Source organism: Panthera uncia (genome assembly GCF_023721935.1).
Source record: "Panthera uncia isolate 11264 chromosome E2 unlocalized genomic scaffold, Puncia_PCG_1.0 HiC_scaffold_19, whole genome shotgun sequence".
NCBI lineage: Eukaryota > Metazoa > Chordata > Mammalia > Carnivora > Felidae > Panthera > Panthera uncia.
Window position 1 is genome coordinate 9,201,551 of NW_026057588.1, and position 25,279 is coordinate 9,226,829.

The 25,279-nt window shown below is 59.4% G+C and overlaps 2 protein-coding genes and 1 long non-coding RNA gene across 8 annotated transcripts; all 3 read right to left on the minus strand.

Annotated features, from left to right (window-relative positions):
• Positions 1 to 547: 547 nt before the first annotated feature.
• Positions 548 to 1,407, minus strand: INAFM1 (InaF motif containing 1). The gene has a single exon (XM_049621781.1). The coding sequence runs from the start codon at positions 1,348 to 1,350 to the stop codon at positions 919 to 921; it is 432 nt and encodes a 143-aa protein (XP_049477738.1). The 5' UTR covers positions 1,351 to 1,407; the 3' UTR covers positions 548 to 918.
• Positions 1,408 to 2,274: 867 nt separating this feature from the next.
• On the minus strand, positions 2,275 to 15,204 carry CCDC9 (coiled-coil domain containing 9). Of its 6 annotated transcripts, XM_049621780.1 has the most exons (15): positions 15,075 to 15,203; positions 13,284 to 13,357; positions 13,032 to 13,136; positions 11,103 to 11,204; positions 10,652 to 10,900; positions 8,907 to 8,990; positions 8,638 to 8,811; positions 7,600 to 7,781; positions 5,815 to 5,861; positions 5,590 to 5,722; positions 5,054 to 5,144; positions 4,753 to 4,963; positions 4,121 to 4,213; positions 2,995 to 3,044; positions 2,275 to 2,424 (listed from the first exon to the last, which is right to left on the minus strand). In XM_049621780.1, exons 2-15 carry the CDS (start codon positions 13,284 to 13,286, stop codon positions 2,407 to 2,409), a joined length of 1,542 nt encoding a protein of 513 aa, XP_049477737.1. In that variant the 5' UTR covers positions 13,287 to 13,357; positions 15,075 to 15,203; the 3' UTR covers positions 2,275 to 2,406. The 6 variants fall into 6 exon arrangements, with proteins under 6 accessions (XP_049477737.1, XP_049477735.1, XP_049477733.1 ...); XM_049621778.1 differs by lacking the exon at positions 2,275 to 2,424 and having other exon boundaries at positions 2,654 to 3,044; positions 11,106 to 11,204; positions 15,075 to 15,204; XM_049621776.1 differs by lacking the exons at positions 2,275 to 2,424; positions 15,075 to 15,203 and adding an exon at positions 14,047 to 14,274 and having other exon boundaries at positions 2,654 to 3,044.
• A 5,744-nt stretch (positions 15,205 to 20,948) lies between these two features.
• Positions 20,949 to 22,404, minus strand: LOC125915106 (uncharacterized). The gene is made up of 2 exons (XR_007455572.1): positions 21,472 to 22,404; positions 20,949 to 21,362 (listed from the first exon to the last, which is right to left on the minus strand). It is a non-coding gene; the product is annotated as an uncharacterized LOC125915106 (long non-coding RNA).
• Between the last annotated feature and the right edge of the window lie 2,875 nt (positions 22,405 to 25,279).

Here is a 25,279-nt window from a genome sequence, read left to right on the forward strand (position 1 = left end):
AGGCAGCACAGTACTGGCCAACTTCCTCTGTGATTTCCAGGGAGGCACAGCCCCACCACACCCCTGTCCACCCTCAGCTCTCAGACCCAGGGAAGAAGGCCTCACTACCTCCCAGCAGCAATCCTGACATCTCAGGGGGACTCAGCCTCTCTGCCTGACGCTATAATCACACTAATCGCAATCCCTGAAGACCCCAATGCTTGTGCGAAACCATCCCACCTCTCCCCTCATCTGTGCTGGAACAAGAGGGCGGACTGTCTGCTTCTCTCCAGAGGCACTTGTCTTCTGCCCCAAGCGGACACAAAACTGCGAAGTCCTTCACGCTGTCTGACCTTCAACTGCTCTGTTGCAGATAAGCCTCTTCTCCCCACCCCAAAGGCTAAGTGTCGGCGATGAGAAAAGAAAAACACGCCCGCCCAGGTCAAGGGAGAGCCCACCCGAGCCACCCAGGGCAAAAGACACGAGGATCGGACGCCGGGAAGGCCTTCCCCTTACAAACTTGAAAAGAGAGACATCTCGAAAACAATACAACAAACACAGCACCAGGCACTTGGGGCTGGAGTTTATTGCAGGGGGGACATACGGACACGGAGATTCAGAGAGGAGGAGGGCGGGTTGTGGGCTCTGTGCTCAGAATCCCATGGAGGGGGTCAGAAGGCAGAGGTCAGGAGAGGGTCTGCCAGATGGTGGAGGACCCCGGTCTGATGGCAGAGGAGCCTGATGGCGGAGAAGCCTGACGGCAGAGGAGCGAGGCCCCAAGCCAGCTCCCCTTCGCTCCCCATTCTTCAGGATGACGACTCCGGAGACGCTGGGCGGTGTAGTGAAGACGGAGCCCGGGCCCGACCGGGTACGGAGCATCCGCCGCGGGGGCGCCGGCCTCTCGAGGGCCGGAGATCCAGCAGGGGGTGGAAGGGACGGCTACCCGGGTCCTCGCCCCCCCGCGGCCTCCGGCCTCTCTCTGGGTGTCTGGCGGTGGTTCGGGCGGCGGCTGTGGTCGCTGTGGCGGCGGCGGCGGCTGCGCGGCAGCTCGAGCTGGGGTCGCGGCCCGCCGGGGGCTCCCAGGAGGCAGGAGATCGAGGCAGCGGCAGGCGCCGGGGCAGGCGGCGCGCCCGGGCGGGCGGCGCACGGAGGAGACGGCGCGCTGGGCGGCGGGCCGGCGGGGCCCGCGGGGGGCCGCGTGGGAACCCAGATGAGACCGTAGTAGACGGCGAGCAGCACGGCGGCCAACGAGACGCAGAGGAAGTAGGCGCAGACGGGGGCCAGGCGCAGCCAGCGGCCCCGCGGGCCCTCGCTCAGCCCGGCGCCACCCGGGCTCTCGCCGCCGCCGCCCACGCAGCTCGTGCCCCGCATCCCCGCAGCCCACTCCGCCCGGCGCAGCGGCCCGCACAGGCCCCGCCCCCGCGCCCTGGGCCCGCCCCCTCCCCGGGCCCGCCCCCGCGCTCTGCATCTCCTTGATCCAACCCCGCCCCCGCCAGGATGATCACGCCCCCGCGCGGGCTGGTCTCCTCCGCATCCTGGACCCACCCCCTCCCCAGACTCCAGCCAACCATTATCAAGCTAAGACTTAACTAGCGCCCTGACCCCACCCCCACTTGGCTCTGACCCCGCCCCAGGTCCGCAAACGCAGCTGGCAACTACTGCCAGGCTTCGGTGTGACGCCCACACCTCTTAAATGCGAACCCGCCCAGCACTTAGCCCCGCCCTCCTCCTTCTGGCCTCCTCCCCGCGCCCCAACCCCGTCCCCTTTCGGGACACAGACTTCTCCCGGGCATCTAAGCCCAGCCTCCGAGCCCCAAGCCCTTACGAGGTTCAAGCCTCACAAACCCCGCCCCACCTTAGCCGCAGGTCCTCCCCGCTTCTAACTTGCCTTTCTCTGAATCACACTCGATTCTAGCACTCGAAGCCACCCTCTCCTCTTCTTGGATTCACACTCTCTAGTCCAGGCTCCGCAACTTTCCGCCGCCTCAGCCCATTGGTTCTAGCCCCGCATTGGCCACGCCCTCCACCGAGGACTGCCCCCCACAGCCGCGTTAAGAACTCGCATCTAAACCTGCTGTCGCGGCCCCACACCACATCTAAGGCCCGCCTATGTCCCAACCTCACCTCACCCACGAGTTGTGGCCCCGCCCAGGCACCCTAGCCACGCCCCTCACGGCACCTCATCCTTACTTCGCGTCCAGAGATCTAAATTCAACGCCCCGAAGCTCCAGCTCTGCCCCATAAGCCAGTCACGCCCCTTCCCCAACGCCTCCCCACCACCCTCAGTTTCTCCCTCTCCCTAAAGTCATGGGATCCAGAGCAGTCTCCGGGGAGGAGAGAGCGCAGCCTGGAAATCCAGACTAACCCCCTCCTGCCGCCCCCTCCCCATCAAGGCGGGGAAGCTTCAGTCCCCTCCCAGCAGCGTCTTCAGGAATTCGGGGAGGCCTGCGAGAGGGGGGGGGGGGGAGGGAAGACGTATCAGGGGAGTGGAGGAAGGAAGACCCCTTCCTCCCGCCTCTTCCGCCATGGAAAAGCCCGCCAAGCACAGCAACCCAGCCTGCCCTCCAGAAACACAGTTCAAAGGTTAGCGGAAGCACTGCGTTTAATGAGAGAAGGCCGGTGGCCTAGTAATTCCAAGTCCTGCGGGAGAGTCACCGGCTATTTGCCATGCCCCAGATGGAAACTCCAGGAGGCGGGAATCTAGATCCGGGGACCGGCACCTAGCCCCCCATGGCTGCCATTAGGTGGGTAACTCGGGGGCGTCTCAACCCTCCCGGTGCCACGGCGCCCCCCATTCGTGAGACTTGCCTATTGCCCTGGTCCCACCCCGTTCACTGGCCCTGACTCCGCCCCCCTTACATTTAACCCTCTCCTGGCTGGAGCGTGACGGAAGCAGAGGACAGAGGAGCAAGGCGGCAGGAGGTTAGTGCAGAACGCGGAGGCCGCAGTCTGCAGGCGCGGTCAGCGGGCGGCCCCCGGTGGCGGAGCGGCCGCCACCACCTTGCAGAAACGCACCCTCTGGAAGTCGGTGATCTCCGCGGTCTCCTGACCCTCAGTGCCCGCCTCTGGGGGAGAGAAGGGGCAGTCAGCGGAGGGAACAGTTTCCCCCACCCTCCACCCGTCTAGTTCCGTCTCTGATCCCAACTGAGCCTAGCTTCAGTCGCCCTGCGCTAAATGGTTTATGGGCCTCGGACTCCCTTTAATCCTCGCAGGGGGCCCCACAAACTGCATGCACCCCAGCAGAACCCTATTTACAATCGAGGAAGCTATCTGGTACAGCAAGATCACAGTCACTTGGCCAGCAAAGGGCCCAAAGGCGAAGACGAGAAACGCCTGGACACCCTGCCCTCGCCGACCATCCTAAACTCTGTCCTCTCAGACTCCAGCCTCCCCCACCCCCGCCCAGTCCCCCACGGACCTAAACTAGCCCCAAGAGTGCCCGCCCTCTTGCCCCTGCCCCCCTTTGCCCTTGCCCACCTGAGTTCTAACCAGATCTTCCTTCGCTCTGCCCCCCAAACTCTAATGTCACGCCTGGGGAGGTCCACCATGGTTCCCAACCCGGCTCGCACTGATGGAGGTGGTTGGGCCCAACATTCTAACGGGAAATGGCATTTCGATTCTGATTTCCTCTACTCGCTTAGGACCCCCCCCCTTCCATTCTTACTTTTGACCTATTTAAATTCCTCCCATCCAAGTACTAACCAGGCCCGACCCTGCTTAGCTTCCGCTATCAGACGAGATAGGGCGCGCTCAGGGTGGTCTGGCTGAAGACGACCTATTTAAATTCCTAATCCTGCCCTTAGCCCTACCCCTTGGGCCTAGCCCCACCCCATCATATTTAGACTTTATCCCCCAACCCCTGGGGTCAGCCTCTAAATCCTAATCCCACCCTCGCTCCCCTCCCCCACCCCCACCATTCTTCCAAGCGCTAGGCCCCAGAGGGCCTCCATTTAGCTCCACCCCCTTGACCTGGGCTCCAATCTCACCCAATCCCAAGCGTTGTAGCCTCACCCCTCCCCCCCATCCGCGGCTTCCCCGCACACCCAGCTCCACTCTATCCTCTCCCCAAGCCCTCCCCTCAGCCCCAGGGGGAGAAAAAGAGGAAGAAGGCCATCTTCTGGGGCCCCGTCCACTCCCCCACCTGAAGCTGCCTCAGACCCTTCCTCTTCAGCTTTCTGGGTTCCTGGGAGGCAGGGCCCACTCTCGAGGGAGGCAGGGGCTGGCTGGTCACCTCCTGGGGAAGGGGGGAGGCCCAGTCAAGCCCCTACCCCTCCATATTTATCCCCACCGTGAGAGAGAAGGCCCTGGGGGAGTGGGAGGGGGTGTTCAAGGACACACCTGGGGAATATCATTCGAGGACGTGAACTCTTTATTGGGGAGGGGCCTCTGTGGCCCAGAGCACGGGCAGGATCTGGGGGGGGGGGGGGGGGGGGCCTCCCAGGGGGAGGCGGGGCCCGCCCCCCCCCCCCCCGGGGGGGGGGGGGACACGGGGTCCCAGTGAAGGGGCGGGGGGAACCCAGCCCCCGATGGTTCCCCGCCCGCCAGTGCACCCCTCCAGCACACACACAAGCAGCCAGCTTCATGCATTTCCAAACGGCCAGGCCTCACCCGGAGAGAGGGCGTTGGGGGAAGTATTCAGCTCTGCCTCTTCACCCCAGTCAGACACGGGCTGGTGGCCCCCAGGGGGCGAGAAGGGGCTAGAAGGCGTGGCAGGGGCCCGGGGAAGTGGCAGGGGCTCCTCGGGCCTGGAGGGCTCTTTGTCAGCCTGCTCACCGGTGGGGCTTCCGGTGGGCGCAGCCTCTTGGGGTTGGTGGTCTTGGGCTGGTTCTTCTTCCTCCTCGATGGCCTCTTCCTCCTCCTCCCCCTCCTCCTCGATCTCCTCCTCCTCCTCACTCACATCTTCCCATTCCTCATCCTCCCCCTCGTCCTCCTCCCCGTCATCCTCAGGAGGCCGGTGGGCAGGAGGAGCTGGGGTCTCCAGCGGCTGCTGCGGGGAGCACAGGGCAGGTCGGGGGAGCGGGCGTGGACCCGGAGCACCCCCACCCCCCTGCCCGGAGAGGACAGCCCGCCTCACCTGCACGGGCGTCTCCTCGGGTGGAGGGGGCTGTGGGGCCTCAGGGGCTGGGGACGCTGCCTCCTTCGTCTCCCAGCGGTCGTCATGGTCACTGGAGGGGACCAAGGAGAGGGGTGAGGCCCGGGTGGACGGGAAGGGGCTTCCCACCTCCAGATCCTCTCCGGAGAAAAGCTGCAAAATTCAACTCCGGGCGAGAGGGGGCTGTAGGTTTGCGGGTGAGGACCCAGCATGCCGGAGCACTGGGGAGGAAACGGCGAGTCTGTGTCCCCAGGTTATCAGGCACAGATAGATGGAGGGGGGCCAGGCGGCAGAAAAGAAGAGGGGGGACGAGGAGAGGGATGGGGGTAGAGCAGAGACGGAGGCCCCCACTCCCCAGAAGCAAGAGCCTGACCCACAAGAGAGACACACGTACCCGAGAACAGACAGGGACGAGACGGCAGAGACAAAGCCACACATACACAAGTCAGGACGACCAGGTCTAGAACCACCGCTGCGAGTGGGGGCCCTGCACACGCCAGGGGAGGGGGTGCCCCCACCTGTAGGCACGAGGGGCTGCCTTGGTCTGGGGTCGGCTACCCTTCCTCCTCCTGCGGCTGACCTCCGCTTTGTGCTGGGACAGGAACTCCCTGAAAGTGGGGGGCTTGGGGGGCCGAGCCCAGGCCTGATCATCTGCAACAGAAGCCAGGAGGGGTCAGGGCACAAACTGACCCCCTCGCCCGGCCCAGCCAGTGGCCCCACCCCACCCAAGGACACCCGCTCACCATAGCGATGGGATGGTTCGAGGGCAGCGGCTGGGCCATCCTTGAACCTGGGGAGAAGAGAGAAGGGGGCGAGCGGGTAGCTTAACAGAAAGAAAAAATTCAGTATTTGACCCCCAAAACAAAAACTCCGAAAGCACGTAATCCCCAGCTTCCAGTCAGGCCTCACTTGCTAGCACTCCTACCACACCGCGCTCCTGCCTCAGGGCCTTTGCACCCACTGCCCCTGGGGACACCTCCCCAGGCCATTCGGCCGGCACCCTCACCTCCTCCAGGCTTCCGCTCAGACCCTCCTAAACCCCGGTCGAAAATAATCACATATTGTCACACGCGCATCACCCAAGTCTAAAAGAAGGGTCTCCATCCTTCTCCACACTCCGTTGTTCTTCATGAGCTGCCGTTGGATCTATTCACTGTCCACCTTTCCAACTAGAATCTAGGTCCCTTGAAGGCAGAAGCGGTTTTGTTCACTGTCGTGTCCCCATCCCCTAGAATCCCCACCACCCTTCGTGACACAGAGGAGGGACTCAATCAACGTTTGCTGCCGAAATCAACGTACCCACGCGCTAACGAGGCGTGCTGCGTGCTGCTTCGGGGGCTCGAGGAAGAACGATTACGTTCTCGTTCCCAACCCGGAGAGCATCCCGCTAGAAGCCCGGCTGCCCGCACCTTAGAAGGATCCGCCACAACGTCTGTGCAGAGACCTCCTCACGCTTGCACCGGTTGGGCTCACAACCCACAGAGAAATGCTCAGACCACCCAGGCACACAGCCAACACCCTCTTTCTTCAGCCCGTGCCAGCGACAAAAGTGACAGGCGTGGAAACTTGCAAAGCAGCAAAGGGCGCGGGATGGCATGGAAAACTACAGCTGCGGGGGCGCCAGGGTGGCTCAGTCGGTTAAGCATCCGACTTCAGCCCAAGTCGTGGCCTCGCGATTCGTGGGTTCGAGCTCCACATCAGGCTCCGTGCTGACAGCTCAGAGCTTGGGGCCTGCTTCGGATTCTGTGTCTCCCTCTCTCTGTTCCTCCCCCACTCACCCTCACTCTGTCTCTCTCAAAAATAAAGATTAAATAACTAACGTTAAAAACTTAAGTTTTTAATAGCAGTCTTTAGACTGCTATTGGCCAGCTCTCTGGTATGGAAGTTGGTCTTCGGGTCCGGGACACAAGGGTATAGCTTCGCTTTAAGTTGGGCTAACTGGATGTTTCCGGGGACCTCAAAGAGCACGGAGTCACAAAAGGATACCAGTGCCGCCTGGATAAGGGGCTGGGTTGGTGGGGGACAGGCTGGTGAGGGAGGGGGGTGCGAAGGTCTAATCACTGTTAGCAGTTTCTCATGCCCCCCCCCCCCCCCGTGCAGAATTTCCATCCGTGCCCTTGGCCGCGGGGCCGTGGCACCATCTACTAGGGCAGCTTAATCTCTGGCCCCAGCGACGCTGGGTCTGCTGCTACCAGAACGGACGTGCCTGCTCCCCCCTCCTGCTCATCTGCCAATGCCGTGACCAGCACCTCTCTGGAGAGCTGCTCCCTTCAGCCTGAACCCCAGCACGAACCCACACGGAGCAGAACGGAGTTCCGCCCGCATGGAGAAGCCAGGCGCAGCCGGACCCGCGGCCTACGGGGCCCGGCGTGGATCAGCCGAACCCAGCTGACCCGCAGACACGAGAAACTGGTTTGACGTGCCGGGGATTTGGTGATGGTGACCTCGAACCCGACACACGCGGCGGGGCGCCAGAAGGCGACGAAGGCGTCAGGGGTCAAGGTCGAGGAGCCAGAGAGGACACTCACATCCCGTCCGTCTTCTCGGCATCCCACTCCCGCCGCCACTGGCCGGTGGGCTTGCGGTGTCTCTGCAGCCGCTCCTGGTCGATCTTCTCCCTCTCCTGCTTCCAGCGCAGGTACTCCGACCGCTCCCGGCCCGTCATGGACAGCGTCATGTCGCCAGCGGCAGCCAGGCCGGCCCGGCGGCCCTGTCCCGCCCCGCAGACGGGCAGTCAGGGCCCCGAGCCACCGGCCAGCCCGCCCCCGTCTCTCCCCCAGGCCTGCCGTGCTCAAGGTCACACAAGGAGGTGACAGGCCAGAGATACGAACGCGCGGTCTGCTCGTGTGGCGCCTCCTCAGAGGCCATCCCAGATCTCTCCCCAAGCGGCACCCCGTCTCCACCCTCTACGCCCCCTCCCCTGCATTTTACGTCTGACGCTGGCTCACCCTTACTATATGCTCGCTTGTTTACGTAGCTCCCACCAGAATCAACCTCTTTAGGGCGGGGGCTTGGCCTTGTTTAAGACTCAGCCCCAGGGCGCCTGAGTGGCTCAGTCCTTAAGCACCTGACTTCAGCTCAGGTCAGGATTTCGCAGGCAGTGAGTTCGAGTCCCCACATCGGGTGAGCACGAGCCCCACTTCATGGGAGCCCTGCTTCTCTCTCTCTCTCTCTTTCTGCCCCTCCTGGGATTCTCTCTCTCTCTCTCTCTCTCTCTCTCTCTGCCACTTGCTCCCTTGCTCCCTCTCTCCAAAAAAAAAAAAAAAAAAAAAGAAAAACAAAAAACAAAGACTCAGCCCCAGCACCCAAGGCCGTGCCCAGCAGCACCCAGTGGGTCCCGGTAAACATTCCTGATGATATCGAGAGAGGACGGGGCTGAGCAAACCGGAGAGCCAGGAGGGGAGGGCGCTGCGGTGCCCACACGGCAACGGACCATCGGCTTGGGGCTCAGAGACCAGGCGCGGAGGCTGGCCCTCCCTGCCCTGCTGTCTCGGTCAGGCCCGCACAAACCTACGCCGCAGGAAGGACGGCGGCCAGGCCAGGGCGCCCCAGCACCCGGCACCCACCTGCCGCTCCTGCTCCAGGCCGCAGCGCACCCGCTCGAAGTCGGGTCCCCCCCAGTTGCGCCCGTGCCGGCGGCTGCCCTCCCGGCGGTCCCGCTCAGGCTCCTCCAGGGGCCCGCCGCGTCGCCGGGGGTCGTCCAGGAAGTTCCGCACCGGGTTGGGCTCCAGCACGCCTTCCTGCGGGCACAGGGAGTGGGGGACGGGGTTGGCGGGCTCACGGGGGGCGGGGAGGTGGCAGAGGGCCATGCCGCGGGGACGCCCGGGGCACTGACCCGCTGGTTGCGCTCATACTCCGCAATCTTCTCCATCTCCTCGTTCATCTTCTCGATGTTCTGCCGGCGCCGCTCCTCCCACTCCTAGGGGGTAAGAACACGGACACGGAAACACCGGGCCGTCAGGAAGACCCGCACAAGCCCACTGCTCGCTGGCATCCGGGCAGGAGGGGAGCCGCTGCCAGCCGGAGACTCCCTCCTTAGACAGGCCTGCTCTCAAAGGCCTGGGCCGGCATCTGGGACTTCGGCTCCCAGCAGGTTCTCGGTCAACGGCTAACTGAGAAAGGGGGCTCAGGGTGCCTCGACTCTCTGTGCAAACGACAGCTGTGCCCTGAACGCCGGCTTTCCTTCCGAGGTCCGGGATTTGGGTAGGCGCAAGGCAGAGGGGCCCCACAAGACCAGAGCCCGGTAAAAACCTTGGGTTCTTGGTCTCTAGGGAGTCCCCGGAAGACAGCCCGTTGTGTGGGTTGTCACGACTCAGCGCTGGAGGACCCCCTCCCGTGTGACTCCCCCAGACGAGAACGCTTGGGGGCCTGCACCTGGCTCCCTCCAGACTCAGTCCCGCGTGCCTTGTCCCTCTGGTTTTGTTCTGTGCCCTTGCACCGTAATAAATCTTACCCGTCAAGCTCCCTGGGGAAACGCTGAACCTGGGGAAGGAGCCGGGGACCCCAACACACCCTGGCTGCCACAGAACTAATGACAGCAATAACAGCAATTACTTGGCAGATGGCGAGGTGACCCCCCCCCCCCCACAATCCCTTCTCCCCTTCTTCCATGATAACGGAATTTCAGATAAGCAGGCGGCCAGGTTGCTGGAGAGGACGTTTTCGTTCCCAGGGCTCGGCACACAGGAGACAAATAAGCTTCCACTTGGTTTAAGCCATGGTATTCGGGGGTCTTTTACGTGACGGCAGCTTAGCGTGTACAAATGGTAAACAAACACCCGTGGGGCGCCTGGGTGGCTCCGTCAGTTAACCATCCAATTTCGGCTCAGGTCACCATCTCACGGTTCGTGAGCTTAAGTCCCGCTCCCAGCCCAGGACTCTCTCTCCCTCTCTCTGCACCTCACGAGATTCTCTCTCTCTGCCCCTTGCTCACATGCTCGCGTTCTCTCTCTAAAACAAATAGGTAGACAAATAGATGAACATCTGTGACATTCTTCCAACGCTTACTCTGAGGCTTTCAAGTGCCTGCTGTTCACAGAACGCTCACAGTAACCTTTAAATCTGATTCTAGGACTCCCCCAAGAAGCTCCCACAGGGAAGGGAGCTGCCCAAGGACGGGGAACTCATCGAACCAAGTTGAGCCCAAGTCCATGGTGCGCTGAGTCACTCTGTCCAGCAGCCCCCCCGGCCTGCTAACCTCCACATCCGGGCGGCAGAGCAGTCTCAGGAAGAACATCACTGCTCCCCACAAACAGATCCAGGGAGCGAGACAGACAGAAAAAGAGAGCCAAGGAGAGCGCGTGCACTGGAGAGAAGGAGCCAGAGAGAGGACAGAGATGGGGCAAGACACGGCGGGTGGCAAGCGTGCACCAGACACAGAGTAAAACAAGCGGAGATAAAAACACAAGGAGAGGACGCGCGACACCGGTCAGGGGTGGGGGAGGGAGGAGAGAGAGAACGAGCCGACGGAGGGGCGGAAGAAGACAGATGCAGAAAGCCGGTCCGTGTGCGGGCAGGAACGAGGCGAACGAGACGGGAAGCGCATCAGCCAGAGGACGCCAGCCCATCCCGGGCCCCCACCTTGGATTTGCGGTCGGCAGTTGAGGCATCTCCGGCCCCAGACAGATGAGGGGACCCCCGGCCCCGGCCCCTCCGGCCGCGGCCCCCAGCTCCTCCTCGAGGCTGCTCCCCAGAACTGTCCTCCCAGTTACGGGCCACCCGGCCCACGCCTGCCCGGCCTCCCTGCTGGGGGACGGGCCGGCCTCCCTTGCTGGCCCCCGGAGGCCGCGGGGTCCCAGGAGACCTCCGAGAGGGACCCAAGTTCTTCTCCTGCAAGAGGGAAGGGAGAAAAAGTGCAGTCACTCAGATGAGGAGACGGGGACCCCCAAGCCCAGAGGGCAGCTGTGGGAGCAGAGGCCGCCCACAGGGCTGGGGCAGCTGAGGCGGAGAGGGGCGCTCTCCGGCCTCAGGTCTCAACGCTCATCGCCCGCCCCCCGGCCCAATGAGTCGCCCAGCTCGGTGTGGAGCTCACCACCTCAACGGCCACATTCTCCTTCTCCACCGAGCGGCCCTTCCGGGGCGCGGTCACCGCTACTCCCTCGAGTTCAGCTTTTTTACGGTCCTCCTCGATCTCCTAGGAGCAAACGTCAGCGGGAGGAGGTCGGCGGTCTTGGCACCAGCGGTATTCCCACAGCCGCCATGAACTTCCCCCAAGACTGGCCCCCACCTAGGCCTCTCTCCTGAGCTCCAGGCAAGAAAGCTGATCGCTTCGGCATCTTCCCGCAGAACCCCCCTGCAGTACCCAGCTCTGGGCAAGAGCCACAGCCTACGGGGCCCTACAGGGTCTGGCCGTGTTAGCATCCTGACCTCATCTGCCACCCTCCCTCCCTTCCTCTCCCCCCTCGCTCACTCTGCCCTCCTCAACGTTCCTAGAACACACCAGGCTCAACCCTGCCTCAGGGCCTTTGCACCAGCTGTTCCCTCTGCCCCCAGAGAGCCCTCAGCCTCTCACCTCCTTCAGGTTTCCGCTCCTGAAATGTCCCCTCCTCAGAGAGGCCTTCCCTGACCCACTAACAGAAACCACCTCCCCTGCCATTCTCCTGTCCCTTCTCCTGCTCAACTACCTGGCATCATGCGTATCTGGGTTATTGTCTGCTTTCCCCTCTGCAACCGAATTGGCCTGAGGACAGGGGTACCTGTCTGTTTTGTCCACTGATGTACCCCCCCAGCCTAGAACGCTTCGTGACACACAACAGAAATTCAATATGCTTTTGTTTTTTAAGTGAATGAATGCATGAAACATGAATAAATGAAACCCACCCCTCCTCCTAAGTCCCCCCTCAGGAATAACCCCACCACCTACTCTGCCACTTCTGGCAAGGACCTGGACCTCATCCTGGCCCCTCCTACCACCTCCCCTCCCCTCCCCCCACCACTGCCTGTCACAGAGTCCTCCCCACAGCCCTGTCCCTCCTCTCCCCACGGGAGTCCCTGCCTCAGCTTCCTCCTGGGCCTCTGGCCTCCGGTATCACCTCCTCCCACTCAACAGCACACAGCAGCCAAAGAGCTCTTCCTAAAAAGCTATTCTGACCTGACCCCACTCCTGCTCAAAACCCTCCAAGGTTCCCCAGTGCCCTCGAGAAAACGTACAAATTCTCAGCGTGGCGTGACCCCTGCTGACCTCCCTGGGTCCATATCCCTCCACTGACCTTCCCACATGAAGTTTCAGGTTTCTTTTTTTTCCCTAAAGTTTATTTATTTGGGGGGGGGGGGGTAGGCATGGGGAAGAAGCGAGCAGGGGGAGGGGCAGAGAGAGAGAGAATCCCAAGCAGGCTCCACAGTGTCAGCACAGAGCCCCAACAGGGCGGCAGGGGGGCTCAAACCCACGAAGCATGAGATCACGACCTGAGCCGAAGCAGGATGTTTAACCAACTGAGCCACCCAGGCGCCCCTAAGTTTCAAGTTTCTGCACAAACTAATCCCTCTGCTTAAAACATGTTCGCTTCTTCTCTTCAGCTAGCTTACTCACCCTTCAGGTATCAGAATCCTTTCCTCTAGGAAGCCCTCCCTAATATCGTCCAGACTGGGTGAAGACCCCCACTCTGGGCTCTCACAGACCCGTGAACTACCCAGCCCAGCCCACTCTGGGTCATCACTGCCTAAAGAAAGGTCTGTGCCCCTACTTGATGGTGAACTCCAGAAGGACAGGCCCAGGGCTGTCTCAGTCACAGCTATATCCCTGACAACATTCAGCTCAGAGCCTGGCAGTAAAGACCTTGGTGGGTATTCGTGAATGAATGATGGATGGATGGAATGAAGGAAGGAATGGCAGGCTAAGGCCTTTGGCTTTTATCCTGAGAGTGATGGGAAGCCATGAAAAGGTTTTAAGGAAGGGAGAGGTGAGGGAAACTCACTGCGGGGAGGAGAGGGGATGGGGTCTCCCAGGGCGGGGCTAGGGCACCTGGTAGCGCCGTATGAGGGCCTCATTCTTTCGCCGAAGAGCTTCGATCCTCTTGTCCAACTCAGCATCTTTCTCCTCTTTCGATTTCAGATCCAGTGTGGCTGACTAAGAAGAAGAGACAGCTGAGAGACAGCAAGGGAAACCTACACCCATCCCAGTGCATTCGATCCAGGGTCTGAGTCGTGGGTCCCCTCCTCCCAAGCTCCCTGCCCCAAAGCTCAGATTCCAGAGACTCCCCACTTTCCATCTCACCATTCCACTGGCTAGGTGGGGCCAGGGTCCCAGCAAACTTCCCCTGCAGAATCCGGACACAGCACCAGGGGTTCCTGAGGACAGAGGGAACAGAGCACTAAGGCCAATGACTCCCCAGTCTGCTTCCACCTCTCCTGTACTGGGGGCTCCTCTCAAACACACATGCGCATTAACAACACCTGCACCCCAAGGGGATTCTAGCCCTCATTTCCACTCTGTCTTAAAGGGCTAGCCTGCCCCTTACCTGCACAAATTTGGACTCCGCCACCTCCCATGGTTTGTGCCCACCCACTTGCTTCTTAGACACTAGAGTCACACCCACCTTGGGAAAAGTTCTGGCCCCACCCCGCCGCTTAAGGAAACAGCCAACAATGCTCCCTTCCAAAGGAAGATTCCAATCCAGCCTCCACACCCCAGTGCTGGGAGTTTTAACCCAGACCTCCATCTCCGGAGAGCTTTAGATACATCCTCTCACCCCCCAACCAGTACAAGAAAATTCTAGGCCCACCTTCCTGCGTCCATTCTGGTGCTGCTCCATCCCTGTGAACACTCTAAATCCACCTCTCTCCCAGGGACGTGTCAGAATCGTCCCATAACCCCACCGTCAAAACAAGCCCGAACTCCACGCCTATAGGCTGCCCTGACCCTGGGAGAACATTTTAAGCCCACGCCTCCAGCTTCCCGAGAAAGGTGCCGCTGTCTCCCCAACACCCCGCCAGATTCCAAAAACAAGCCTGGTACCCAATGGCGAGGTTTCCCGGACCTGGCTCAACCTCCCCAGTGAATACTTCCCCGCCCGGCGCCGACAGAACTTCCCGGCCCGCGCGCGGCTTTCCGGAGGTGGGGGGGAAGCTCCAGCCTCAAACTGGACCCGAAGGCCACGGCCACGGCCCCGCCCCCCTCCAGGACTAACTTTCTGGCCCCGCCCCACCCGCTAGGCCTCAGACCCCGCCCGCCCGCGCGTCTTTAATCTGGCCCAGCTTCTGACTTTCCCAGCCAACCCTCTGACCCCACCCCCCCGGATCCCCGGGCAACAACCTGAAACTGCCCCCTGCTTCTCGCGTTATTACATGGGCCCCGCCCACGGCCCTCCAGCCAACACCCTGGCCCCGCCTCCGACTCGCCCGGCCAACCTCCCGGTCACGCCCCCTGCTTCCCAGCCTTCGTCGCTTCGAAACACGGTCCCGCCCCCTGCGCCCTCAGTCAGGGTTCTGGCTCCCGGGCCGGCTTGCGTGCCAACGCTCGGACGGCACCCCTGGGTCCCGCAAAACTTTCCGGTTGCACTCCCATCATTCCCCGCCAGCACCCTGGCCACGGCCCCCGCCACCCACAACTTTTTGGTCCCGCCCCGCCTTCGCCTCAGCCTCTGGATCCGCTCCTGACTTGCGGGCCGACGATCCGGACCCGCGGGAAGCTCAGGCAAAACTTTCTGGCCCCGCCCCCAGCACGTTCGGCCCGCGTCCCGGTCCCGCCCCCTAGCTCTCCGAGCAATATTTTGGCTCCGCCCCCGGCCCGGGCACAACTTTTCAGCCCCACCCTCTTCTACCCACCCACGCCCCGGCCCCGCCCACAGCTCGGCCCGCCGGGGTCCGGCCCACCCGCCGACGTCCGGCCCCGCCAGCGCCCCTCAAGCTTTCCATGTGGGCGTCCAGTCCCCGCCCCCCGCAGAGTACTCTGACCCCGCCTCCGCGGGCGGCTCGCTGCCGCGCCTGCACCCGCTCCCGTTCCCCCCACGTGGGGCGCCAGGCCCCGCCCTCTCCGGGCGTGCTCCCGGCCCCCTCCTCCGGTCACCTGTCCCGGAGACCCCGCGGCGTCGGCGACTCCGGCTCCGTCGGCCTCCGCGTCCGCAGCTCCCCGGCCGCGCGCGTCACTTCCGGTCCGCACCACGTGAAGAGGGGAACGAAAGAGGATCACTTCCGGTCCTGCCGTCCCGTTTCCGGGAGTCTTAAAGGCGCCGCACCCCCCCCCCCACACCCCTCCGTGGGTGGAAGCGGGAGTGTGTCTAGGTGGTACGCAAGGGTGTTCTGGAAGCTTTACTCAACTTCGTTGGGCCTAGATGACCTTCTCCCAGGGAAAGGAGACACCGTCCTCTCTCTGGTCTCTCCCTGCTGCCTCTTTTCTGGTTCCAGTAAATAGGTACTAGGCACTGGGCAATAATTCCTGGAAGCCTGACCCACCAGGCTTGTGCTGGGTGGGTGGGGAATCCCTCACCCTCCTGCCAAGGAGACCTTAGAGTTTCAATCTTTCTTTCATTCTCTAAATTTGCATTGAGTGCCAGGGCCAGAGGGTGGGGGGAAGGGGGTGTGCTTGGGGAGGGGAGGACTCCGGCATGAACAAGGCAGACCCCATCCCTTCCCTCATGAGGGAAGGCACAAGTAAATGTGAGATACCACAAACAGAAGCGTGGGAGGTTCCTTGCAGAGGGGCAAGAGGAGAGGGCTTGGGGGGGGGGGGGGGGGGGTCCAGGCAGAGAACACACAGCCTGTGCAAAGGCCCTGTGGTGAGTGAGCTTAGTGCCTTCTAGGAGCTGCAAGACGCTCACTGGGAGATCCGGATGTGGCTGCAGACTCCAGGAGGTTCCATGCATTAACCAAAACGCCAACGTGATAAACCTATCATTACACGTCATGCAAAATTTGACCGTTGCAGTGGGCAGACCAGATCCCCCAAGGTCGCTGGTAATTTTATTTTGGGATTTAAACTGTGGAAAGTGGAAGTACCTGCGAATCCCTGGCCCGTTATAAGGTTACAGTTAACAGCCTTTCAGAGACCTTCTCTACACATACAACTGAGTTCTCTTATAACTCCCCAAATACCTGCCAAACCTACCGCACGACTGCTTTGCTTCGTCATTCAGATGTCACCTGCACTTAGGGGCCTGCCCTGAAACCGCCTGTTTGAAAGTTGCAAAACTCCCCATCCCTTGCAATCTTTCCACTTTATTTTTCCATTTTATTGTCCGCCCTCCAAACTACCAAATGTTGGGGCACCTGGGTGGCTCAGTCGGTGAAGCGTCTGACTTCGGCTCAGGTCATGATCTCACAGTTCGTGGGTTCAAGCCCCGCATCAGGCTCTGTGCCTGCTTCAGATTCTGTGTCTCCCTCTCTCTCCGCTCCCCCCCTGCTCTCTCTCTCTGTCTCTCTCAAAAATGAATAAACATTAAAAAATAATAATAATTAAATAAATAAATAAATTATCAAATGTTTTACTTACTTACCTTGTTCTCTGTCCCCTCCACTGTGTTGTCTGTCGTTATACCTTGCTGTGTCCCCAGTGCCTCCAACAGGCCATGTACTGCCACGGCACAGCCTGACGCGGGGCTTGATCCCACGACCCTGGGATGGTGACCTGAGCTGAAATCGAGAGTCGGACGCTCAACCGGCTGAGCCACCGATTCTGTGGCTGTATATCTTGGGTTTCACAATGGATACTTGACAGCCTTTAAAACTGCTGTGTGACATTCCATCCTAAAGATGGACCATAATTTCCCCCACTTGGTCTCGTGGACGGTTGAGTTGTTTCCAGTTTGGGGAGATCGCCAATAATGCTGCATTGAACTTCCTGAGGCACACGTCTTTGTGAGTACTTGACCTTGCTCAAAAAGGACTCCTAATGTCATGATTAAGACCACGGACTCTGGGGGCGCCTGGGTGGCTCAGTCATTTAAGCGTCCAACTCTTGATCTTGGCTCCGGTCATGATCTCACAGTTCGTGAGTTCGAGCCCCACATCGGGCTTTGCGCTGACAGCACGGAGCCTGCTTGGGATTCTCTCTCTCTCTCTCTCTCTCTCTCTCTCTCTCTCCCTCTCCCTCTCTGTCTGCCTCTTCCTCTCTGTCTCCCTCAGAATAAATAAGTAACCATGAAAAAATAAGATAAAAGACCACTGACTCTGAAGCCAGAAGGCTTGGGTTTGAATCTTGGCTCTGTCATTTACCAACTGTGTGACCTTGAGCTTGTACAGAACTTGTCTGGAATGTAGCCTCCTCTGCGAAGCAGGTATCCTAGCACCTCCCTACTAGGCTTGTGGTGCAGAATTGAACGGATTAATGAATTAATACACCGAGTGCTCGGCACAAGACCTAAAATATTTAAGTTCTCCGTGTATGGAGACCATTATTACAGCTCCTACAAAGACAAATTCCTCGATCGAAAGTTCATTCACATTATCACGTTGCAGTAAAAGCAACCCAAGGCGGACGCAGGTTGTTTAGGGCCTGAGGTCCATACAAAGCTGGAAACCCTTTTACAACAGAGAATGAAAAAAGTGTAAGTCAAAGGCACCTCCCGGGGTGTGGGCCGGAGCCCCGGCTCCGTTGGACGAGGCATCGAGAGGCTTGCAACATCATCTCCCTGACAGTAAAACCACCTCCGAAGGTAGCAGCTCAGCAAAGAGGCCGTGCCAACTCCCACTCCCCTCAAGCAAGCCCAGGGTGCGTGTCTCCCCGCAGCCTCACTGACGCTGCGTTTTATCACTTTTTGATCTTTGCCACCCTGATGACCAAAGGGTGGTGTCATGGTTCCGGGTGGGGCTGCCTATCCCCGGGCTGAGAAGCGAAGCTTTTTCATACCCGCATATACACGCGTACGTATAGACCCGTCGCTTGTGGGGGTGGAGAGAAAGGGGGATGCTGGAAAAGTACGATGAGATTCTGTCTTTGCTTGGATCTCTGTAATAACGTTAGAAAAGTGAAACTTGAAAGCAAGCCCTTCTCTGAATGTCTGTTGAAGGTCAGAAGATAAGATTCAGAGGGAGCTGGACCCTGAGAGTCCCTCTCTGGGGCACTGAGCATTTTCACCCGAACTCTGGGCAACTCAAGGGGTTCGCCATTATCGCTCTGAGCTGTCAGCACAGAGCCCGACCTGGGGCTCAAACCCACGAACCGTGAGATCGTGACCTGAGCCGAAGTCGGCCACTTAACCGACTGAGCCACCCAAGTGTCCCCGACAGTTGTGATGTCCCTGCCCCTCCCAGTCAGCCCAGGAAGTGAGCCCATAGCGCTGGCCCTCAGTCACCCAGCTACCCAGAAGCCAACCTGGGATTTGAACTCAGGGCTGCCTGACCACAGGGATGCCATGTGGAGAGCAGGTAAGATCATGGCCTCTGGAGCCAGGCTGGCTGACTTCAGATCCCAGCTCTGCCACCTGAGCTGTGGGACCCTGGGGGAGTTACTTAACAACTCTGAGCTTTCGGGTCCCCATCTGTAACATAATAACAGTGCCTGTACCCCACCGGGCTACTGGAAGGTGCAGTAGGCTGAGCACTGGCTCCCAGAGATGTCCGCACCCTGATTCCTGGGACCTGTGAATATTCGTTTACGTGGCACAAGGGACTTGGCAGATGTGATTAAGAATCTTGAGATGGAGCGATGGTCCTGGAATCTTTAGGGGGGGGCTCACCGCAATCCCAAGGGTCCTTATAAGAGGAAGCAAAGGCAGATTTGACACAGAAGACAGGGTGACATGGGGGCGCCTGGGTGGCTCAGTCGGTTGAGCATCGACTCCAGCTCAGGTCACGATCTTGCGGTTCACGGGTTCGAGCTCCACATCAGGCTCTGTGCCCACGGCTCTGAGCCCGGAGCCTGCTTCGGATTCTGTGTCTCCCTCTCTCTCTGCCCCTCCCCTGCTCTCTCTCTCTCTCTCTCTCTTTCTCTCTCGAAACTAAATAAACGTTTAAAAAAATACAGCTGGGGAAAAAAGCTTCAAAAGGCCAGGGGACTGATGGTCCCCTGGAACCTCCCCAGGGAATGTGGCCCCAGCCAACATCCTGATCTGGGCCCAAAGAAATTGATTCTGTGTCTCTGCCCGCCCCCCCAGAGGTGCAAGTGAATGAATGCCTGTTGTTTGATGTCAGCCAGAGGCACTTACAACAGTGTCTGGCACCCAGCAGGTGCACTTAACCGTGACTCTTACCATCACCTGAGCGCCCCCTCCCTCCGGCCGAATAACACGGGCCCGTGGCCTCTGGAGACATGTCACGGACGTTTGCTCGCTTATTGGTTAAAGGGATGCTCTCCTTCCAATTGTGTCACGGGCCTCAAAGTTCTGGTTCACGCCCATTTCACAGACAGGAAAACGGGCTCCAGCAGCCGTCGTAACAAATGGCCACACGCTGTGCGACCGAAAACAGCAGGAGGGTATTCTCGACCCTTCTGGTAGGCCAGAAGTCTGAAAGCAAGGTGTGGGCAGGGTTCTTTGTTCTGGGGGCTCTGGGGGGACTCGAAGTCACCAACCACGAGATCATGACCCGAGTCCGATGCTTAACTGACGGAACCGCCCAGGCGCCCCGCCCTTGTTGATTTCTGAACACAACATAGCACAATTTTCCCTTGAAAGGAGTGGTGGAGATCCTGGCGGTTTTCAGTATCTACTAAGACCACGCAAATAACCCTTTGCGCTTAACGGCAAAAGAACGGCCCAGATGAAAAGGCCCGACAAGGTCACAGGCCTGGTGAGGATGCGCGGCAGCCGGGACTGACGCCCACTGCTGGAGGGGACACAAAACGCCCCAACTGCTGTGGAGTAAGTTCTACGACGGTCCGAGGCACACACATACCCTGTGAGCCAGCAAATGCACTGCGGGGCATTTACCCAACAAATGCATGCACGTGCTCACCAAACGTGTCGTGGGCAAGAACGACCGTGGCAGCTTCGACACAATCGCCCCGCTTATGCGCTGATTTGTGTCCCCTCCCCGATTCGTGTGTCAGAGTCCCTACCCCCCAGCACCTCAGAATGTAACCTAATTTGGACATAAGCCTTTAACAGAGGCAGTTAAGTGAAAAGGAGGTCATTAAGGTGGGCCCTAATCTCCTATGACTGGTGTCCTCATAAGAAAAGCTTAGGTTGGGGCGCCTGGATGGCTCAGTCGGTTAGGTATCCGACTTCGGCTCAGGTCACAATCTCGCGGTTCGTGGGTTCGAGCCCCGCGTTGGGCTCTGTGCTGACAGCTCAGAGCCCGGAGCCTGCTTCGGATTCTGTGTCTCCCTCTCTCTCTGCCCTTCCCCACCTCAAAAATAAATAAATGAACTTAAAAGAAGAGGAGATTAACATCTATGCACAGAGGGAAGAAGCCCACGTGTGGACACAGGGAAGACAGCCATTCCACAAGCCAAGGAGAGAGGCTTCAGAAGAAACCAACCCTGGGACACCTTGAGGTAGGACTTCTCGCCTCCAGAACTAGGAGAAGATAGAATGGGGGTGGGGGGGGGGGGTTGTTTTTAATTTTTTTGAATGTTTTCTTTATTTTTGAGAGAGTGCGGGTGGGGGAGGGGCAGTGAGAGGGAGACAGAGGATCCGCAGCAGGGTCTGCACTGACCTCAGCCAGTCAGACGCGGGGCTCGAACTCACCAACCGCCAGATCATGACCTGAGTCACAGTCGGACGCGCAACCGACTGAGCCACCCAGGCGCCCCCTAAAGTTTTGTCGTGTAAGGCACCCGGCCTGGGCTACTTTGTGGTGGCCGCCCCGAGCGGACTCAGACGGCCCCGAATGGGAAAGAACCGGAATGTTCTTCAGCGGTACAATGGATACTCTCGCTGGGGTGCCTTTGCACGCGGAGATGCCACACGGCAGTGAACATGAACGCTCTCTACCGGCGCACCAGCACGTGCATGCATCCCGCAAACGTTACGCCGAGCGACAAAAGCCAGACAGACGCAAAGGAGCACGTACGGTTTGATTCTATTTGCATGAAGTTCTAGAACAGGCACAACTAAATCTCTGTTGGTAGACTTGAGGATAATGATGGCCCGGGAGAGAGTCAGTAGAGGGGGGTCCCCAGGGGGTCCTGGTAGGAGGCGGGGACCTGTCATGTTTGGTTTCTCCCCCCAGGGCTTCTGCACTCGGGGTTCCGTGGGTTTTACAAAAGTAGGTACGTCGTGCCTTCGTGTCCACAACGTTTCAAAGGATTTTGAGGGGCGCCTGGGTGGCTCGGCGGGTTAAAAGCGTCAGGTCTCGGCTCGGGTCATGATCTCACGGTTAGGAAGTCTGAGCCCCGCATCCGGGGGTCTCCGCTGTCAGGGCTGAGCCCGCTTTGGATGCTCTGCCCCTCCTCAGCTCGTTCTCTCACTCCCTCTTTCTGAAAATAAACGAATAGACGTAAAAAACAAAATTGTGGTGTTTTGTTTTTTTTTTTGTTTTTTTTGCAAATACAATTTGGAAGCTCAAAAAATACCCGTAAAAAATACCTTGTGGTTATATGTGAAACGGAGTTAAGTTCTCGCATTAGTCCGTCGTTATCAGGCTACGAGAAGCCCTGGTGGGAAATTTGGCCGGCGAGCGGGCCCACGTTCGCCCTGGCCACCAGGGGGCGGCCTGGCGCCCTTCTGGACGCTTGAGACGCGGCTCGAGCATTCGTTCGACGAACCGTCCTTGCCCTGTGCCAATCTACGCTGGGCCGGGCCTCCTTGTCGTCTGCGGATCTGTGAAATGGAGATTGGAACGTACAGCTGTGCCGGAAGGCTGTCCCTGTCGCCATGGAGCTCACTTTCTCCAAGAGGAAACAGACCATAAATAGCTAAACAAAAGGATGTTCAAAGGAGGGCTGCGGTGCAAGATAAGGCTGCTCCCAGGGGACAGAGATGGTCCGGGAGGGCTTTTCTGACGCTTGAGCAGAGCCTAGAGGGAAACGTGGGGGACAAGCCAGATGACTATGGGGGCGTCCCAGGTGGAGGAGGAAAGAAATATGGGGACCCCACTCACGGCTGAAAGGTGGAAAGGGAGACTGGGGTAGACAGCCAGACCCAGTAGGAGGCAAAGAGCCACACATCTTCTGAGGCAAAGCCCTTCGGGGCTGAGCTACAGACCAGATGAACTCGTTTGACCCCGGGGAGACGCAGGGAGGCGATCGGCAGGTCCTGCCTGGAGGAGGTGGCCCTCGACCCCAAGCGTGGAGGGCCCTCCGGATGACAGAATGAATATTTGTTGTCTCATGATCGTTTTAAAGGCCCCACTGGCTTGCCGACTGCTGTATCCCCAACCCTGAAAGAGGATCCGTGCTGACACTGACATTTTTTTTTTTCAGTTTTTATTTTAATGCCAGTGAGTTAACACTCATTGTCTACAGGGCGGCCTCCCTTTTGTTCCGTGAATTATCTCCTAAACCCATCCCAAAGCCTCGGCTCCCACAGTACTCTTCGACCCTCCATTTTACAAAGCAGGACACCAAAGCCCGGAGATGCTGTGAGCTGCCCGAGGTCACACGTCCGGGCCGGGATTTGAACCCACGGGGATCTTTCTGACTCGCAGAGCTCTCTCCACCTCTATCATAAATCTATTATAATTGTGAGTATTGCGCTAGGCAAGGTACTTAACGTTTCTGGGCCTCGGTTTCCCACGTGGAAAATGGTGCTTGTGGACAGCATGTTGTAAGGATTCAGCAAGGTAAGTGAGGTGCTGGGGCGCCTGCGCGGCTCAGTCGGTTGAGCGTCCCACTCTCGATTTCGGCCCAGGCCGCGATCTCACGGTTCATGAGATCGAGCCCCACGTCGGGCTGTGCGCTGACAACGCAGAACCTGCTTGGGGATTCTCTCCCTTTCTCTCTCTCTCTCTCCCCTCCACGGCTCTCGCTCGCTCGCTCGCTCTCTCAAAATAAATTTTTAAAAAATTTTAGAAATAATAAAGTGCCGAGAACAGCGCTGTACCTTTTCGCCATTATCTGTTGAATCCACCAACAGTACCGAGCAAATTATGTAGGCTCGACTTGCAAACCACGGTACAGAGATCTGACTAAATCCAGAATCCTGCCCCATGTCCCGCCTCTCAGGATTGTCATAAGGATTGAATGAGGTCAGGCACACGGTAGGTACATAGCATGGGACAACGGCCGTTAATTATCGTTATTTCTGTTATTGTTATTATTATTTTAATGCTTTTATTTATTTTTGCGACAGAGAGAGACAGAGCATGAGCAGGGGAGGGGCAGAGAGAGAGAGGGAGACACAGAATCTGAAACAGGCTCCAGGCTCTGAGCTGTCAGCATAGAGCCCGATGCGGGGCTCGAACCCACAGACTGCGAGATCATGACCTGAGCCGAAGTCGGACGCTTAACCGACTGGGCCACCCAGGCGCCCCAATTATCGTTGTTTCTTTCAGCCCCTTTCTTTATCCTTCCAGCTGCTCAGGCCCAAACCTGGAGTTTCCCCAAACTCCCCTCTCTCCCTCACATCGCCACCCAATGCCTCAGCCCCCTCCCGCGCCTCCCCCTTCAATCTGACCCCACAGCCACCGTCCCACCCAGAGTTTATCACTGGAGCCTCCTCGCTGGGCTCCCCTGCTGGCTGCTCACAGCCTGTTTCCCACTTGACCGCCAGAGGGCGCCTGTTAGAACTAACTCGGCTCGCCTCCCTCGGCTCAGAGCCCTCCAGGGGCTCCCACCCCATCAGAGGAAAAGCTAAAGTCTTCACCCGGATTCAACCCCCTCTCAGACCTCACCTCCCACCCCTCCCTCTCCCCTTTTTCGCTCACTCCTAGACTTTCCAGCCTCATAGTACCTTCTCACCATCCAGGATGCGCCCACTCTGGCCTCAGGATCTTTGCACCTGCACTTCCCTCTGTCCGGGCATTCCTTGCGCCCCCCCCCCCGCCCCCTTCCTTCGGGCCTTTGCTGAACTGGCTTTCTCAAGAAGACCTTCCTTGGTCACCTTAGTGAATAAAACCATCCTCAACACTCTTGAGCCCTCTTGTCTGCTTCCTTTTTTCACTCCAAGACTCACTTTGTATTGTTTATGTTCTTTATTGTCTGTATCCACCCCCCACCCCCACCCCCATCCAGAGTGTCAGCCTCATGAGGACAGGGATTTTTGTGTGCTCTGTTCATTGTTGTATCCCCGGTGCCTACAACCGTGCCTGGCACAGAAGAGGTAAAGCCCTCGGTAAAGCTTTGCTGAATAAATGAATGAATGAATGAATGACCACAGTCATCGTGGCGGTTACAAGCATTCCCTTCTTTCCCCACGTAAGCCCGCAAAGAGCTCCGTTCACCAGCTACGTGACCTTAAGCGGCCGACCTCAGTTCTCTGGCCTCAGTTTACCCGTTGTCAACGGGATTGAAAATAGCCTCTACCCCTTGGGGTCGTCGTGAAGATTAAACGGGTTCGTAGCTGCAGCGTTCGGAAACCGGTGACACGCTTGGTTAGCAAAGGTGGACGGTGCGGGGCGCCTGCGCTTCCGCATTTTGCCGCTCGGGGGCAGCAGGCGCCCGAAGGATTGGCCCGCTCGGCCCGCGCGCGGGGGGAAAAGGAGCGGGGGCAAGTCCAGCGGAGGAAGCTGATGAAATCCCAGCCAACTCGCAGTGAGCTCATCTCGCCCGGGCGCCTCCGGAAGCCACGGGGCCGCCTGGCCTCCGCCTGGCCCGAGCGATAAAGCCCCGGTGCTGAACCAGGGCGGGAAGTCCTTCCTGAAGTCTGCCCTGAGTGGGGCCTGCTGCCAGCAGCCTGGGCCTGCGGGGATGGGGGCGACGATGAAAGTAGCGAATACCCCCCTCGCTGTCTCCGCAGAATGAAAAGTGGATTTTGAGCACGGCTGTGGGAGTGAGAGAGACGGGGGGGCGGGGGGGGAGGGAGGGAGGGAGAGACAGAGACGAGAGGCGGGAGAGATAAGGGAAGCGGAGACAAAGGCGGGGAGACTGAGGCAGAGGAAGGGGACACAGAGACGGAGAGGAGGGACAGCTCGGCCAAGTCAGACGGAGGGACGGAGACGGAGAGAGACAGAGACAGGAAGGGAGAGATGGGGGAGACAGAGACGGGGAGACAGACACTGGAAGAGACAGAGAGGGGATGTGGGAGACAGAGACGGAGAAAGCGACGGCAGGGACTCAGAGGTAGGGAGAAAGAGACATGGGAAAGCCAGAGACCTAGCGAGTGGCAGAGATGCGGGCGGCGGAGGCACAGAGACCGAGGGGAGGGAGTTGGCGACAAGGGGACCGAGCTGCAGACTGCGGTGGGCGAGCCGGCGGGGCGACTCGGGGCCGGGGTCGCCCGCGGGGGCGGGGCCTGC